Genomic DNA, 19513 nt, shown 5'->3' with positions numbered 1-19513 from the left:
CGGTTAACCGCTATCTTGACTGGCAGTTAATTTACATATCGCTCTGATTAGCCAATGGGAAGGGTAGCGGTCATATGCTAATTACCATTTTTCTCTCTCTCTTTTTTTTTAAAAAATATATTTTATTGATTTTTTACAGAGAAGAAGGGAGAGAGATAGAGAGTTAGAAACATCGATGAGACAGAAACATCAATCAGCTGCCTCCTGCACATCTCCTACTGGGGATGTGCCCGCAACCAAGGTACATGCCCTTGACTGGAATCGAACCTGGGACCTTTCAGTCCGCAGGCCAACGCTCTATCCACTGAGCCAAACCGGTTTTGGCCATTTTTCTCTTTTATTAGATAGAATGTCTTCCTGATGGATTGACCCTTTTATCAATACACTAGGGGCCCAGTGCATGAATTCGTGTACCTTGAAAGGAACTGTGGGCCACGAGGCTGCGATGGGTACAAGGGCAGGTCTCAGCCCATCCTCCATGCCCCCACCCAGCCTCCACCCACCACGGCCCCTGGTCCCCTCTCTGCCAGCAGCCCCGCTCCCACCACTGCCACTCCCAAGAGCTGCCGGCACCAGCCCGGTTCACACCTGCTGATGGCACGGAGTGATTTGGGCTGGCACCAGGCACTCGCAGCAGGTGCAAGCATGGCTGGAGCCTATAGCAGGTGCGAGCGCCAGGAGGGACCATGGAGTGCAGAAGCAAAGAATTTTCAGTAACCACCAAAGGCTCGCCTGGATGACAGCCCCACTCACCTCTCCACCATCCCACAGCTGCCAACTCCCGCCATGTTCCACACACGCCCCCTGGTGGTCAGCGCACATCATAGCAGCCAGTTGTTCAATTGTTTCAGTTGTTCTGCTGTTCAGTCTATTTGCATATTAGCCTTTTATTTATATAGGATGATGTCATATTTTGTCTCCTTTAACAATATTTTTGTCTGAAACCCTATATTGAATATACCACCTTACAGGTTTCTGACCTCATGGTTTCTGACAAGAAGCAAGCCTCTAATCTTATTGAGCATCCTTTATACATGAAGTGTTGTTTTCTCTTGCTGCTTTCAATATTCTTTGTCATTGGATTTGGACAGTTTGACTATGATGTGTTTAGATGTGACAATCTTTGAGTTTATCCTACTTAGAATTTATTAAGCTTCTAAGATGTGTATATTAATTTTATCCTTTTTCAAATCTTTCATCAAATTTGGGAAGTTTTCAGCCATTAATTCTTCAAATATTGTTTCTGACCCTTTCTCCCTTATTCTTCTGGGACTCCCATAACATGTATATTGGTATTCTTGTCTCACAGGTCCCTTGGGTTGTGTTCACTCTTCTTAATTCTTTTTTTCTTTCTGCTCCCAAACTGGATAATGACAATTGTCTGATTTCCAAGTTTTCTGATTCTTTCATTCAACTGGCTCAAATCTGTTGAACTCTTTTACTAAATTTTTTTGTTAATTATTGTACTTTTCAGTTCCAAAATTTTAATTTGGCTTCTTTTTATAATTTTACTAGAGGCCCGGTGCATGAAATTCATGCACAGGAGGGGGCCCTCAGCCTGGCCTGCACCATCTCCAATCTGGGACCCCTCTGGCAATCAAGGACCGCTGGTTCCTAACCAATAACCTGCCTGCCTGCCTGATCGCCCCTAACCACTCTGCATGCCTGCCTGATGCCCCTAGCTGCTTCCCTGCCTGCCTGATCACCCCTAACCACCTCTGCCTGATCGCTCCTTTCCTCTCTGCCTGCCTGCCTGATCACCTCTAAGCACCTCTGTCTGCAGGCCTGGTCACTCTAACTGCTCCCCTGCCAGCTGGATCACCCCTAACTGCTCTGCTGCCTGTCTGATCACCCCTAACTGCCTCTGCCTGCCAGCCTGGTCACCCCTAACTGCCCTCCCTTGCTGGCCTGGTCACCACTAAGTGCCCTCCCCTGCCAGCCTGATGGCCCATAATGGCCTCTGCCTTGGCCCCCACCACCGTGGCTTTGTCCAGAATGACGTCCAGATGGATGTCCAAAAGATGTCTGGTCTAAGGTCTAATTAGCATATTACCTTTTTATTAGTATAGATAACATATATGCCCCTAAAAAGTTATATTATTTTACATGCTTTAAATTATACAGTACATATCCAACCTCTTCTACCCTGTTTTTTTTGTTTGTTTGTTTGTTTGTTTTTCTAAATATATCTTACTGATTTTTTTTAACAGAGAGGAAGAGAGAGGGATAGAGAATTAGGAACATCAATGAGAGAGAAACATCGATCAGCTGCCTTCTGCACACCCCCAACTGGGGAAGTGCCCGCAACCAAGGCACTTGTTCTTGACCGGGAATCCAACCTGGGACCCTTCAGTCTGCAGGCCAATGCTCTACCCACTGAGCCAAACCAGTTAGGGCTCCCCAACTTTTTTTTTTTAGATTATTCACGTTTGTAGATATAGCATTAGTTCATTTTTCCATTGATTTTTAGAGAGATTGGAAAGGAGAGGGGTAGAGAGAGAGAAATATCAATGTAAGAAACATCCCTTCAGTTGTCTTCCTTAGGAGCCCCGACCAGGGATCCAACTTGAAACCCAGGTATGTGCCAGGTATGTGCCCTGACCTAGAATCGAACCTGCAACCTTTCCGTGCACAGGACCACACTCACACTCAACCAAACTATCCACTTCAGCCTGGCCATTATACAATTTCTGGTATTTCAATTAATTCTTGCAAAGTCTGTGGGTTAGGTAATATTCACATTTTGCTGATGAGAAAAAAACAAACAAAAAAAACACAACCTCTTCATTTTGAGACATTATTCTTCACTCATTGCCACGTTTTCCTGCCAGCCCTAGAAAGGCTCCTGACAGCAGTTTCACTGGGTATCCAGAGTCGGAAGCATCCTCCTCACCACCACCCTTTCCAAAGCCTCCTCTGCACTGGCACTGAGGCTGCCCTGGAGGGCGTTGAGGCTAGGTAACACAAAACAACGAGAGGATTTGGACCACTGGTGCCACTGTACCCACCTCTCCTCTCTCGGCCTTTCTCTGCCGCACTGGAGATAGGCCAAGGTTTGCGGCGCTAGCACTTCGGACACAGGAAGTGCTGCAGTTTTTCCTTCTCCAGAGCTGCTGTCACTGCCTGGAGGTTATAGGGCTGCCCTGGAAGTCCTCCACACGCCTCCCGTCGGGGCAAACATGGTGGTGGACTCGGCGATGGAACTGCTATTTTTAGATACTTTTAAACACCCCAGCGCTGAGGTAAGACTTTGCTTCTTGATTCTGACTCTGCTTCTCGACTGTGGGACATGTACAAAAACCCTTAGGCATGCCTTGACTTTCCCTCCTGCCGGTGGCCTTAAATTCCGCACATACACACCCCGTCCCCCAGCTGGGTGTGGGCACCACGTCTGCGTGAGGGCATCGCTGGCCAGGACATTCCTCTGCGTTATCTTAGGCTCCTACGTATTTGGTTGAGTTGGCTGTTCTGCTTGCTTTGCTCCCCTGCCCCCCTTAGCCCCGTCAACTTTGGGCCTTGAAAATACCTTGGTTTTCAGGTTTAGCTCAGGTGGTGTTTGGGAGGGTCGCAGACTGCCTGTGTCTGACAGCAGTTCCGGAGACCGAGCAGGTCACGATGGCTTCGTGACTCCTCAATCCCTCCTCCCAGGTCCTTTTTCTAACGCGAGTTAAGTTGCCCAGGTGTGACACTCATTCGGTGTAGGATTCACCCTTTAGGACATGACATATTTGCACAGAACGGCTTTTGCGTGGAGGATACCTGCGAGGAGGGGAATCAGCAGTGAAAGGAAACAACAGCAGATTTGGAACCCCCAGACCAGGAACCTCGCTCACTCCCCTCATGTCTCCCCACTGCATTCCCCGAAGGTCTCCCTTGGTGGCCGGCCTGGGCATATGGGAGGCTTGGAAGGCAAGCCTCCCGCCCGCTCCGCCGGCTCCATGGCTCCAGCGGGCGCCGCCATCTTTGTGGCTATGGGTGCCACCATCTTTGTAGCAGAGTGATGGTTAATTTGCATATTGCCCTTTTATTAGATAGGATTCTCATTTTTTAATTTTTTTTTTTTTTAACAAATCACTTTCCTAGTTTCTTTTAGTCCTTTGTCCATGGATTCCTTTAGCTCCTTAAGATGGTTGATTTAAAGTCCAGGCTTTAATTGTCTGGGCTTCATCAGGAATGGTTTGTTTATATTTTCCCTATGAACCGTACTTTATTTCTTGGCATGCCTCATTTTTTTTGTTGTTGAAAACTGGACAATTTAAAAATATAAGATAGCAACTTTGGAAATGAGATTTATTGTCCCTTCCTTTTAAGGTTTGTTATTACTGTGTTGTTTTTTTTTTTGTGGGTTTTTTTTAGTGACTTTCTAAACTAATTGTGTAAAAGCTATCCTTTGTCATGTGTAGTCACTAAAATTTCTAAAGTTAGTTTAGTCTTCAGCTAATAATTAGATAGTGATTTCCTTAAGTACCCAAGACAGTAAGTCTCCCTTACTGAAGGGCTCCAGCATAGTGGGGCACATATTCAAGACTCCAGCATTTACAACTCTGCCTAAGCATTTATTCCTGTTTATGCAGAGCCTCAAGACCATCCAGAGCTGAGACAGGGCCTGTTCAGGTCTTTTACTGGGCGTGCAAACCCCGCACATGCATGTGGCTCTCTGCTCCCCAATTCCCCCCACCCAACCCCAGCCCAGGAGTATGTCAGGGCTTTTTATTTCATTTATCTATTTATTTATCTACTTATTTATTTTTCTAGTAGTTTTTTGTTGATTTTTAATCCTTACCTGAGGATATTTTTCCATTGATTTTTAAGGAGTGGAAGAGAGAGGGAAAGACAGAAATATTGATGTGAGAGAAACACATCGATTGTTTGCCTCCTGCACGAGCCCTAACCAGGGCCCAGGCTGGGGAGGAGCCTGCAACCGAGGTATGTTCCCTTGACCTGAATCAAACCCAGGACCCTTTGGTCCACAGGCCAACACTCTATCCACTGAGCCAAATCGGCTAGGACTGTCAGGACTTGTTAAAACCTCCTATGAACATCTCATTCCCCATATTGCCCTTTCATTTTTATTTTTTTAATTTTTTTTAACCAGTCTGTTTGTCTCAACAGGTATTAGCAACTCAGGCAGTTGTGCTATTTAAACAATTGCTACTTTTTTATTCCCCCCCCAACAAACAACCCGGAGCTAGGGCTTTCCTCATTGAGTCTGTTAAATAAAGATAAGCCCTACAACTGGAACTTCCTAGGGAGCTGCCAAACAAATCCAACAGTGACAATTCTCTGAGGATGGGACTCCAACACCAAACCTATTTGGGGAACTTCTAAACTATTTCAGTGGTTGGTTTTCTCAACTGTGGTGGTTCAAGGTTGCTGGTTTTCAAGGCTACCACAGAGCTGGGGAGAGGTAGGATGAGGACAAGTTAAAACACCACAAAGCTTATTATTTTTACAGAGATTCAACCATTTTTATTTAATACATGCTTGTCATGTATCCTAATTAATCCTTTGGTTAATTTCTGGAACTTAAAAAGGTTGATTTTGACAAATTCTGCCAGTGTTCTCCTTGCTTCCATGGAGGATCAGATCTTTAGAGATCCTTACTCCACCATTCTTGAAATGTTTCTCCAGAATTTCTTTTAGTAGAAAGTGGGATACAATGGATTTCTCTTAAATTAATGCAAGCAGCATATACTGAATTCACTTAGAACATCAGACATTCCACCTATGATATATACCACCCAAACAAGAATTTTCTGACTTCTCAAATTTCATAGAATGTCAGCACTAGTTTCCAAAGTCTATGGCACCCACCCTGAGTAAGAACTAAGAATATTGGAGCACCTGAGTACAAGCTCAAATTTGCTTTTCAGCTCCATCTGAGCAAGGAAGTCTAAGGGACAGACTGTCCAGCTGTAACTGAAGACCAGTGTTTTTCACACCTTCAGACCCACAGCAAATTTTTTAAAAAATATATTTTATTGATTTTTTTTACAGAGAGGAAGGGATAAGGATAGAGAGTTAGAAACATCGATGAGAGAGAAACATCAATCAGCTGCCTCCTGCATACCCCCTACTGGGGATTGAGCCCGCAACCAAGGTACATGTCCTTGACCGGAATCGAACCTGGGACCCTTCAGTCCACAGGCCGATGCTCTATCCACTGAGCCAAACCAGTTAGGGCTCACAGCAAATTTTTATTACAAATATTTTTAAATACCCTTTCTATTATTCTAAAAAACATATAGATGGATAGACAATATAACTTATCTCAGGCATTTTTAAAATCAATGTCTAATATAAAGGAGAAATAAAAGGAAGCAACTTATGGAAATATGTAGTTCAATATGAAAGGAAATGGCCACAACTACTGAAGACGCAATAAGGTAGTCAGGTGCCTAATTTATGAGCACGTCATTAGCAGGAGTGTGGCCCTACAAATCGGACAAGGAAGCTGCAGCAGGTCTGACTTGCAATTCAAATGCCATGAGCAATGTTGCCACTTGTGAGTTTTAAAAATGAGGGAGAACTCTTGGTAAGTGCTGAACAGGGTATAACCTCTTCCACTTGATAGTTGCTTTTGATGTCAAATATTGTAAATCTGCAACTAAAAATGTAAAATGGAGTTTTTATATGTACAATGGGACAGATAGTCTAGGCTCAGATAATTGTCAATGCTCACCAGCTAGAGACCATGGGGAACAGACCTGTGGTTGAGCAGTTGGGCTTATTAGAACCTTTTGCACAAGAGAGACCACATCAAGGGTGTCTCATTGAGGGTGCTAAGAAGGGCTTATTATAGGATGTGGGCCTATAGGTAGGCCTCTATGACTTCATGAAGGGCTGGCTCCATGGATCATAGTTGGGTTGGGTGCTTTCAGAAAGCAAAGCAAGCCTGAGTGGTATCCTAATAATTTTCAGCTAGAAAGTAGGAAGAACAGTGGTCTGAAGCTGTCTTTAGTAGAGCAGCAGGCACTCATGTAAGCCAGGGGAGAGGGTGTTAGGTCTTTTTTGAGGTTTGCACAGCACTTCTATGCTCCATCATGATCACAGAGTCCTTATTTTTTCTTGCAACCTCATGGTCAGAATGGCTCTGTCAGATGTTGATGGTGTATACAATTATGTTTAACAGACCACCACAGCCTGGCTGTCAGAGCAGGTCAGCTTCCAGGGGTTGCTTTTTCTTTCCCTTTATAAGCAGGATTTTATGGACATAACTATTCATGAGATATATGGAAGTTATTAGACATACATGACAATTTTTGGTCCTGTCCTCCTCTTGGCCTGGCATCCCTAGGCTCCACCCACTAAAATAACCAATCATTGTGTTAATCAACCCTTCTCTCTCCATACTACAAAACACTCTCCCTTGTGGGTGGCACCAACCCCATGAGAACCACTGCTTTGAATATTCTAAATCCAATCCCCTAATCATATTAGAGTAAGGATATATACTTAAACATTGAGGACCAATAGTTTTATTGCTAGCTTTACCCCATGGCCAGATTAAGTTTCTATTGAACGAGTACAAAAACATTTTACATAAATGTTAAAGGCACGCTTTAAAATTAAATACCCATTGCATTTTGAAGTTATTTATTACATGTCCTTACAAGCTAGTATCTTTTTAAAGAATTTTCGTGATTGACCACAAGCCTTAGAACAGAAAACACGAGAATTCTTGTGATCCATCTGCAATGTGTTAAGAGTACATCAGCCTACACCCTCACTGAACTATCTTGATTTAATGGCTTTGCATAAAAAGTTGCCTTTAAAAGGCCATCTAGATCAAAGGCTATATATCTACTGTAGAAAGGATTCCAAGAGCGTTGGCCACCACAGGGGCTGGGGTCTCCTACAGAAAGCCCCACATGAGAGGTATGTGGAAGGCACTGCTAGATGCCTACCCAATGTCCCTTTTCCCTGCTAACAAAATCTCTTTTATTCAAGGCAGCAATGTGCCTTCCTTAATAACCTGTTTTCCCAGACTTTCTTACTGGGTGACACCATTCTGGCTAATGAGATGTAAGTAGAAGCAAAAGTCTCCTGTGATTTCTTCAGCTGTGACAGTCATGACCCTGAGGCAGTGCGCATAGGGACAAAACCCAGCTTTCTAAGGAACTGTTTAGTCAACACCAGCAATCACCTACTTTCAGACTTCCATTGTTGAAATCCATTATTTGTAGGATTTTGTTACTTGGAGTTGAACAAATTACTAATAGAGGAAATTAATAGTTATAACAGGTCATTGAGGAAATTAAAAAATGGAGGTTTATGCTAAGCCTGTAATATTACAATCAATTGGACACAGAACAGTGCTCAAACTATATATGGGGAGGGGAGGTTGAGTTAAATGCTCATAAATTGGTGGTAGGAAGTCAACAGCTAATTATAAAGTCACTAAGTCAAGAAACAATATAAGCACTAAGCATATTATTTAGAGGTACAGAGGTAAATATCCCAAAACATAAAACCAAGCAGTTGAAAATGTTTGCTCCTGGGGAACAAAATTGAGAATGGGATAAGACTTGCATTTATTTGTTGCCCTTCTGTACTACTTGATTTTCTGACCATGGGTGCTTTCTTTCTTTAATTAGTTGTAGTGGGAAAAAGTTACATGTGAGATTACATTTTCCTTGCCACTAAATTATAACTTCTTCAGGAAATGATAGGCTTCTTCCTTTCTTATTTAGAACAACATAAAGGTTTGAAGGAGTGTTTTCTGATTTTCATAAGAATTTGGTATTCTTCTGATTTTATTTGTAATTAAAAAGTATATTTAACATATGATTTGAGACTATATTCTTCAAAACCAGGAATAGACTGGTTTCACTTTTCCTAGTAGTGGTTTGCAAACAGCGGCTCAGGAGGCTCCTTGGAAATTGGTAGGTAGGGCTGAGAGGGGGACTCCAGAGCCTCCAATTCTGTTTCCACTAGAGCAGCTCTGCTTTATTTATTATAAATATTAAGCTTTGCCACAAGACTTGGAAGAAAGAATTGTACTAGTATGAAAAATCATTGCACTAAAGGCAAAAGTTAGCACAGCTGAACAGGTACCTACTGAATTATTCTATCCCAAATACTATACTAATGCAAACAATTAGGGGGGATGCTGAAACTACAGTTTACTGAAGAATTCAGTTAGACTCTAGCAACAGAAAAGCCAAAACAATAACACTCAAACAAGATAGAAGTTTGTTTCTTATTTAAAAACTGAGGCCCGATGCACAATATTCGTGCAAGAGTAGGCCTTCCTTATCCTGGCTGCTGGCACCAGCTTCCCTCTGGCACCCAGGACCCAGGCTTCCCTCGCAGCTGCATCTTCATTCGGAAGGACTTCTGGTCTAATTAGCATATTACGCTTTTATTATTATAGAAGATTCAATAGGCAGTTCAGGGTTGCCATTCCCATTAGAGGGAGCTCAATACCCGCCTTATTTATCTGCTATTCACAAGCTCCGCCTACGTGGTCCACATTTCAGCTAGCAGGAAAGAGAAAAGGGGAGGGGACAGGCATGCCCCTCTTTTAGGAATACTTCCTGGAAATGTGCATGTGGCCAGAACTCAGTCACATGGCCACATAAGATGCAGCAAGCAAATCTGGAACAAGCTGTCTTTGTTGCCATGTCCCAGCTAATAAGTAAGAAACATGTAGAAGGGAAAATGGATATTAGGAATAAGTGGTAAACTCTGCCACATGCATATCCCAAAAATCAATTCATATTTGGTTTGAGGGACTGCAGGATCAAGTAACAACATAGTTATATCAAAACCTGTATCCATGTGTCCCCTGTCAGACTCTCAACTTTAAAGATTTAGGTCTTTCAAATTAAATAATAACATGTCTGTATGCAGCGCTGACTTTCCTCAACAGATAAGCACAAGTAAAATGGCAAACAGGCACTTCATAAATGAATGACTTAATAACTTAATGTTTCTTAAGAAAGGAAAAGACATTAGAGACAGATATTTCCTCTAAACACAGTACTGTATCTTGATGAGACTTCCTGTAACCTGTTTCCTTGGACAAGTCACTCGGTAACCTGAGGTTCCAGGCATCACACGAAACGGGTATGTCATGAGGATCAAATGAGATTACACATGTCAAGGGCTTTGTAAACATTAGAGTTTTATACAAATATAAAGTTATGCGCTTTCAAAGCTATCACTCCAATAGACACTTATTCAATTAAACAAAACATCTTTAAAAAATTTTAACAATGTATAAATACATTGACAAAATAGTCTGTTGATTAAGACTCCAACAAAGGTTACCTACAGTATACCTATAAGAGAATTTACATGTGTCCGTAACAGTTCCTAGACTGTGACATATATTGCTTTTTAAGAAATACCATTAACACAAATGCATGATTTATAATATCCCCACTAAAGCAAAAAAAAAAAAAAAAAAGATTCATAAAATAAAATGTCTTTTAGGCATTTATTGTGCCAAGTATTTAAATAATTATTCTTATTATGACATAAGAATAATGCTCTCTTCATGGTAAAAGGTTTCGTTAGGCCAAGGACCACTGACGCTCTTTGGGAGGTTCCAAAGCAAAAGCTGGTTGTCCTCTCCAAAAATAAATAGAACACAGCAATCTCTAAGTATCCCTTACACAGACACCATGAAAACTCATTTATATTAACGGACCGAAAATACATGACTTGTTACAATAAAAATAAACAAAATTTTAGAAACTAGCTCATGCCACTGATCCAAATTTGGTTTTTATCTGCCTGTGAATGCCTAGGATAAGAGTTTCATTATGAAGTACATAGTAAACCATAAAATTAACAATTATTTCTAACTTATACATAGCCAAAGTGCTCACTCTTCCCATGGAAGCAAAACTTTCTTCTGAAAATAATCTACAGAAATATTTAAATACACATAATTTTGAAATGACATTAAGAACAACTTTCTACATTCTATGGATCAAAATGCAAAAGTCTTCATTACATATATACATGAACATAAACACTTTTGTCAAACTGCAGTACATGGATATTACATGACTGTGCACACACATACGTACACCATGAACCAAATTTTGACAATGTTTCTAGCAACACCACATTTTCAGCCCCAAATGCTAGCAAGAAAATGAAAACTACTTTTCCTTTTTTCTTAAAGTAAATTTTCAAATGGAAAAACAAACCCAACACTCCTCTCTGCTACATGTACTGAGTTCTAAAAGGCTCAGAGTGAAGAATCTCTTCAGTTGTTCCCAATATAACAGAACACACGGGACTCCTCTCCCTCTTCAGGAAGTCTGATCATCTCCGGTGTTCTGCAAAAGAGTAAGAACTCCTGAATAAAAAAAGCTATTTTACTTAATACAGACTTCAAAGAACTAGAGAAATACTCCGTATTTGTAAGCAGAGCTAGCTACATTAACTTACATTCAATGGCCCCAATCATGTTAAAAATCACAAACATGCTGGAGAAGCAAATCAATGGATCCACCCCAACGTCCAGCAGGTCAGTGTCATTTTAGCAGAGTATCGCCAGGTGCCAGGTAAGTCCACTTAATCCTACCCAACATTCACTTTCATTGTATTCAACATCCATCTCCATTTCAGAAACACTGAAAATCCTAAGGAAAAACACCTCCTAAGCACACACCTGACAATTACCATAGGTGGACCACAGCAAAGATGTTTTGGCACCGTGCCAAAACCCTCAGGAGGAGAATTATGTCTCTCCAAAAATATTAGTTTTTTCTATTTCTCATCTTTTATACAAGAGAAACCATAGCAGAATGAAAAGAACAATGAATTTCAGAGAGGAGAGCTTAATAAACCCTAGTTTTGTACCATTTATAAGCTGTAAAATCTTGAGTAGGGCTTCAGTTATCTAAATACAATCGTTGGACCCACTTGGAACTTGCTAGACATGCAAATTGAGGCCCCACCCAGATCAAATGAATGAGGAACTCTGGAGGTGGGACCCACCACCCATGTTTCAGTCCTCTGGGTGATCCTCATACCTGTTCAAGTTTGAGAATCACTGTCTGATACAATACTACTTGACAACCTACTGCCTGGAAACAAAAACCTAATCATTTTTCCCAAGAAATTTAACAATCTACGATTACCACTTATCCCATTGAAAACCCCGATTTAAATATTCATATTGGGGAATTGTAGTAAAACCATTATGTTCTAAAAAAAAAAATCTCGGTACTTTAAAACAATCTTTAAATATTCAGTCTTATTTTGTTTCTAATCGTTCTTTCTATATAAAACCTAAAACCTTACAATATCATTCTTCAAAATTGTTAGAGCCCCCAGAATTAATGAAAAGTAACTGATTTTTTTTTTAGTAAGCTATTATCAATGACAGTTTCTCTCTCTGGTTTTAAAATAATTTTAGGACATTGATAATACTCTGGGATGTCTTAAAAGCCTCCAAAAATTAAAATAACTATCATCAACTCATACCTAAATAAATATGTGCCTTAAAAAACTTTAAGTATTTCATAAAAATTAAACTCTACAAGAGTTAGAAATTACTGCATTAGTCACTTGACACATCAAATTTAGCCTCATAGCCAGAAAAACTTACTTGTCTTAAAAACTGCTTTCCAAGGTAAGATGTGGCCATGCTGGTTAAATTCTTTCTGCTGCCCACTTTGCACCTGATGTAGCCATATAGGTTGGCACCTTGCAGCACCACACCCATGGTAACCACAGCCTAGGAGAGAAAAATAAGCAATGATTATTGACCAACACCATGAATGAGACCCAACAGTGTCCTGGGGAGAAGGAAAAGGAAGCTCTATGAAGGGGAGCTGTGCCAATAAGACTCCTTCACCTGCCAGAATAGATCTATGCAACATGTACTCTGAAAAAGGCGCCCCATCACCTGCCCAACAAACATTAACACATTAAGTGCCCAGCCTGTTTTGTCTTCTGGACGGAAAGTATAGTGTCAGTCACCGGTGAATAACATGGGGCTTAACGTGTTAAATACACATGCTACAGTGGGCACCATGTCGCCCCTGGGAATGAATCCAGTGGGGAACTGTGGTAGGCAGTTAGACAGACATGAGCAGGGCGAGGATGAGGGGCCAGGTACAGAAGGTCATCAGGGTAGAAAGCCCTAAGTGCCTAGCAAGGGACGATTGTAGGGTGGGACCTCATCCCAGGGTAGCCTTTTCTCCCCTGGCATATCGCTGGTCATGTGGTTTGGACTTCCTGACCCTTCCTCCCTAGAGATAACATCTAGGCCTCAGCTGTATTTCAGCTCCAGGCCCAGAAAAGCAGCAAAACCAGACAATGACCATGGCTGCCACAGAACCAGCTGCCTTGACTAGTGACCCCTGCCCTGGTGTCGACCAACCAATCGGGGAGACCTAGACCCTGAAAGGATTCACCAGGAAAGTTGCTGAATATTCTACTAAGATCTCCCCCGGGCCCTAGCAGGTGGCTCAGTGGGTAGAGCGTCAGCCTGTGGACTGAAGGATCACAGGTTTGATTCTGGTCAAGGGCACATGCCCAGGTTGCGAGCTGGATCCCCAGTCTGGGATGTGCAGGAAGCAGCTTATCAATGATTCTCTCTCATCACTCTCTCTCTCTCTCTCTCTCTCTCTCTCTCTCTCTTTTCCTCTCTGAAATTAAAAATTTAAAAAAGAAAAAAAAAAAGGTTTCCCCTGGGACCCTGACACCCTTAGGACAGAGGACCCAGCATGGGAGCGGCCAGCACCTTTCCCTTTCCCCTGGGTTTTCCCTCCCCCTCCCCCAAGTGCATCACCATTATCTTCCTCACTCCCAAGGCCCTTCCTTTACCTCTATAACTTCTTTCCTAAGCCTACTTTTTCTACAAATTACTTTTTCTACCTTGGTGATTTTATAAATAAATGTTCCCTTATAGTCTGAGTCTTGGCTCAGAATTCTTTCCTGGCCAGAACTCCAGTACTGAGGTTGCTGAACCCAGGTCCAGTTTGACCCCATGGGCCTAACACCCGTGCTGTCCCCAGCCAACTACCACAGGGACCACTCGTCATTTTCCAGAGATGTAAAAAAAGTAAATGAGAATCAGAAGGGGCTCAAATGTTAATTATTCCTTTAAGAATTAATTACAAACAAATGGTCAAGAAATAAAGTGCAACAGAGGGAGCATGCACAGGTGAACCCTGCTCTATGCTGATGTGTGTGTCTCAGGTGGCCTCCAGGACAGCAAACAGTGCCTCAGACAGTAGGTGTTTATCCTCTGTGAGGGAGCAGTGGATGGGCGAGGGTGGAGCTAGGAGGAAATGCACTTTGGTAGAGGTATTTCTTCCTGTGGCCGCATCAGGGTGACCCCATTAAGATCATTAAGGATTAAGAAAAAGAAAGTCAAGCCTACTCTTAAATATTGAGGAAATGAAGTTAATTAGGACAATGTAAAGGGATCACATGGTTGAATATTCCAGAGCGATGGCAAGGTTTTCCTGTGAAGGGCCCAACAATAAACATTTCGGGCTCAGTGGGCCACACGGTCTGCTGCAACACTCCACTCTACCCATCTAGCCCCAAAGCAGCCACGGACTCTATGTAAACGAAGAGGCAAGGCTGTGTGCCAATAAAAATGTACAAACATGGATGTTGGGCTGAATCTGGCCTGCAGACCAGTTTGCCAACCTGTTCTTGAAAAAACAACTCATCAACCCATCTGCTACTGAAAGGATCACTTGAGAAACTCACATCTTTAAAAAGCAAGACAGCTAAACACAACACCTTTTTCCAACCCAGACTTACTCTCCTTAACAAGGTGATTTTTAGCAAGTGAGAGGATTTATATGTTTTAATTAAGGAACAGATTCAAATACTTAGTAAAGGAAGTAGAGTTGTACTTTTATTTTAAATGTATGTTTCATAGAAATAAACTCTTAAGGTTGCTAGTTCTCTAAATGAACATAAAACTATGTTTTGATTTAAATAAATTTCCTTCCACTTCCCATGCTTTCCAAACTGGGACCCTCCGGGGTAAGGATGCACCAACCAGCCAGGGCACCTGAATCAGACTCAGCAGGGTACTTGAGGCATCGTGTCAGCCAATGGCAACATATTGTAAAAGGCATGCATAAAACAAGCAGTCTATACAACGGTGCAGTGAAGCCAGGTATCAAGGTCTCCCTCCCCCTGAGATATAAATAGCAAAGTTGTTTGTTTGTTTGTTTTTTTAAGGCAAATAAGTTAGTACTAATAAGTATAAAAAAGGGCTGGTGTAAGAAAAAGAGCCATCTTGGTGTCTCTCTTTACAGCTCCTAACTCTCCAAAAAAATCTCTAAGAGAAATGTCACTAATGATCACTACCCCTTCACAACTTAGAGAGGCAGAAGGCCAGGGGATACAGATAACCCTAAGAGAAAATGCAGAAACAGGTAAGAGAGCAGAAGCCCCTCTCAATCAACAGAGACGCATCGGAGGCAGGAAAATCCCAGCAGCCTGCCATGGCAATGCTTCCTGGCGGGGGAGGAGGAGAGGAAGCACAGAAGGACCACCAGTCAGCAAGCCAATGACTTCAAGAGAACAGAGGGTGTAGAGAGACTCATGAAGAGCCTGGTGATGCCACTGTCCCCCCCTGTGGTCTTAACATAGGAGCCCAAACCACCATTTTTTACACAACCTTCGCCTGCTCTTTTAGGGAAGTGGAAACACTGCTAAAGAAAGACTAGGCTGACCCTCCCAGATGGATGCTAAGGCTGCACAAATGACCCAAAGCGGACGGATAGAGCCAATAGGAAACAAGAACTCCACTACATAAGAAAGGCAAAACCTGAGCAAGCCAGCCAAGGCAGCCAGAGACCTATGTCCTCCTCCTCTTCCTCCTCCTCCTCACACCTGCCTCAACCAGCCATGTCCAGCTCAGAGCAGAGCCCAAGTGTCTCAGACAGCACAGGGAGGCAATCGAAGGGAATCACCCACACCAATCCAGCATGCGGTCCGCACAGAGCTGCCACTGTAAGGAGCAAATGGAGAGGGAAAAGGGAAAGGCACCTATGCAAGACTACACCAAAAAAATAAAAATAAGGACATAGTATGCAAAAGATAGGTGAGGAATCTATTCAAAAAAATATAGTCCACCAAAATAAAAAGCATTCCTAGGAATGCTTCACCCGACAGAAGAACCTAAATATACGAATTCAAAGTGAATGAAGGTAAGACAACACAATAAAAGGAGGTGAAAATGAAGCTGGCAGAGCTAAGGAAAACAGAGAGAAGCCTCTGCTGACCCCCAATCCAAAGTAACCCACTTCTTTCCATGCACTCTCCACTCTCACTGGTGTCACTGCCTTTCTAATACCACCTGCTCTCTGACTCTCTGACGTGCTGCCAGTCCACAGGTCCACAGCACGCTCCAGCAGAACATAAGTTCTATCAGAGCGATACCTTGTTTATCTGGCCCGAACAATACCCGCAGTGCCTGGAACAGGTCTGGCACACAGCAGGCTCTTAAAATATTTGCTACATGAATAAATAGAAGAGAACTGAAAGATCAAAGCAATTGAAGATGCTAGATGAGAACAGATAAAAACGATACAACAAAGATAACAAATACCTCAGAATCAGAGAAATCAAAATAGAACATAAATTTAAAGACTTAACATAAATTTAAAGACTTAACAGAAGACAATTTTCCTGATTCGAAGGAAAACCTACGCCTACATATACTAGGTGCACAGTTTCCAGAAAAATCAATACAAAAAGATAAACACAAAGACATTCCAGTTATAATATTTTAAAACTTCAAAAATAATTTAATTTTGTCCAAGGAGAAAAATGATTCACTCACTTCCATGGAGATTATGTAAGCCTCAGATTCCTCTGCAAAATTCAATATAAGAAATGTCTTCTAAATGGTGCAAGAAACTGTGACCTGAGGGCATTATCCTAGCCAAATAGGCATCCTATATAATAAAGCGGTAATATGCAAATTGACCACCACACCCTTACACAAGATGGCCACCCCATGTGGCCACAAGATGGGGGGGAGGGGAGGGCAGTTGTGGGTGACCAGGACAGCAGGGGAGGGCAGTTGGGGGAACCAGGCCTACAGGAGAGGGCAGTTGTGGGCAACCAGGCCTGCAGGGGAGGGCTGTTGTGGGGGTGATTGGGCTGGGAGAGGAGGGCAGTTGGAGGCAATTGGGCTGGCAGGGGAGCAGTTAGGCATTGCTCAGGCTGGCAGGGGAGCTGTTAGGGGGTGATTAGGCAGGCAGGCGAGCTGTTGGGAGCCAGCAGTCCCAGATTGTGAGAGGGATGTCCGACTGCCAGATTAGGCCCAATCCGGCAGTCAGACATCCCCAGAGGGGTCCTAGATTGGAAAGGGTGCAGGCTGGACTGAGGGACACCCCCTACCCCAGTGCACGAATTTCATGCACCGGACCTCTATTTCAAGAATAAAGTCAATAGGCTCATATCCTTAAACATGACAGAGCCAAAGGAAAACAACACCTACAACTTGCTTTTTAAATCATCCAACAATGAAATTTAGCCAACCATCCAGGAGGTCGGAGGAAAAACTGCAATAAAAAGACTGAATCAATATATTTTAAAATACTGTAGATCAAAGACAGAACAACTGGTCAGAAATGTCATTCAAAAGGTAATTATTATGAACCTTGACAATAAAAGTAATAGTGGAACAAACAAAACAGGCAATAGAAAAGGGAAGAAACAAAGAAGGGAATTTAGGAGTATTCCATTTCTTTTGTAAACAAAGTCAATAAACAGGTTTAAGTGTATTACTTAAAATAACTAAAATAAAGATTGTGTAGTCAAGTTTTGGGGAAGACCAACATTACACACAGATTTTTTACTGCATTCATGGGTCAACTGTATATTCAACAAAAATTCAGAGGTGGAAGCAGGGAGGAAAGGTAGGAGAAACCATGAGTGTTAACCCTTCCATCTCCATAGCAGGAAATCAACAGATATTAAATGCATTTCCTAATTAATGAAAGAAGGTATGATACAAACATGTAATAAAGATAAGTACTAGAAAAACTAAAAGTAGACAATAAACCTTCCAACTTGAAAAAGGGAAAGCATTTATGTATACATGCAAAGAAAACGAGAACCTACATAGCAAAATAAAGACAAGAAAATATAAAAAAAATAGGGGAAAACATAATTAAAAAGCAAATATATCTGATAACAATAGTCAAGTGAGACAAACTTAACCATTAAAAGAACAAGACTCGTAGTTTGGGTCAAGCAACAGATTATATTTTCCAAAGATAGTAGCAACAGTATCTCCTGTTCCACATGTTCTTCTAGAACCTTCTTTAACATGAGTCCTCCCCACCATCAAGGTGTGAAGCCTAATTCCCACTCCCTTGAACAGGGATAGTTAGCAAAGTGATGCTGTGACTTCTGAGGGTAGGTTGTTATTACGGGCTGAATCATGTCTCCCAAAAGTTCATATGCTGAAGTCCTAATACCAATAGTCCTGAATCTATCTATATTAATAGAAGGGTAATATGCTAATTAGACCGGACGTCTTCCAGACATCCTTCCGGACGTCCTTTCAGACAAAGGCATGGTGGCGGGGGCCAAGGCAAAGGCGGTTAGGGGCGATCAGACCAGCAGGGTAGAGCAGTTAGGGGCAATCAGGCCGGCAGGGGAGAGTGGTTACACGAAATCAGGCAGGCAGGCAGGTGAGTGGTTACGAGCCAGTGGTCCCAGATTGTAAGAGGGATGTCCGACTGCCAGTTTAGGGCCGATCCCGCAGGTATCAGGCCTAAACAGCAGTCAGATAACCCCCGAGGGGTACTGGATTAAAAGGGGTGTGGGCTGGGCTGAGGGACACGCCCTCCATGCACGAATTTCGTGCACCAGGCCTCTAGTCCTATATAATAAAAGCCCAATCACCCCGCTGGTTGCTCTGCAGGGGGAGGCGACCAGCGGCTGCAGTGGGGGGCGCGGTTGGCCAGCTGGCAAACGGGAGGAGCCAGGCCAGCAAAGGCGGGTGCTAGCAGGGACTCTCCAGTCGCCCCGCCGGTCACCCCACAGATTGGCCCTGATTGCCGCCCAGGCCTAGGGACCCTACCCATGCACGAATTTCGTGCATCAGGCCTCTAGTCCTATATAATCTATACTAATAAAAGCCTAGGTGGTCCTCATGCCCTCATGTCATCACAAGATGGCCACCCCCACGTAGTCACAAGATGGCTGCCCCACACATCACAGGATGGCCGTCCCATATATTATCACAAGATGGCCACCACAAGATGGCCGGCAGGGGAAGGCAGTTGTGGGCGATCAGGACGACGGGGGGGGGGGGGGGGGGGGGAGTATTTTGGATAAAACAACTAATTATAAAAAGTATAAGGGGGGCAAAATCTTCATAGTAATATCAATTTTGATAATGGTTTCCCCTGCGGTATAGTTTGGATAACCATCAAGCACCTGGGCGACTATTAATTAGGGGAATTATTATGATCAAAATAAGAATAGTAGTTACCACGATGGAGTTCCCAAATAGAAAAGTAGAGATGCTGGGGTGTAATCATTATTCTTC

The 19513-nt window shown here is 42.7% G+C and overlaps 1 protein-coding gene across 3 annotated transcripts in view; it reads right to left on the bottom strand.

Moving 5' to 3' along the window:
• Window positions 1-19513, bottom strand: part of LOC102440416 (Golgi apparatus membrane protein TVP23 homolog B) — a 41325-nt gene that overhangs the window by 9139 nt on the left and 12673 nt on the right. For 2 of the 3 annotated variants that reach the window (XM_023761121.1, XM_023761122.1), the window contains exon 5: window positions 12575-12703. In XM_023761121.1, coding sequence (XP_023616889.1) covers window positions 12575-12703 — 129 coding nt within the window. Of the gene's footprint in view, window positions 1-10106; window positions 11298-12574; window positions 12704-19513 lie in introns of those variants that run through there. The other variant, XM_023761123.1, reaches the window with a different exon arrangement.

The sequence above is a fragment of the Myotis lucifugus genome, unplaced genomic scaffold (assembly GCF_000147115.1).
Source record: "Myotis lucifugus unplaced genomic scaffold, Myoluc2.0 scaffold_199, whole genome shotgun sequence".
NCBI lineage: Eukaryota > Metazoa > Chordata > Mammalia > Chiroptera > Vespertilionidae > Myotis > Myotis lucifugus.
Note: the sequence above shows the minus strand (reverse complement) of the source record. Positions and strands in the feature narration are given on the sequence as shown.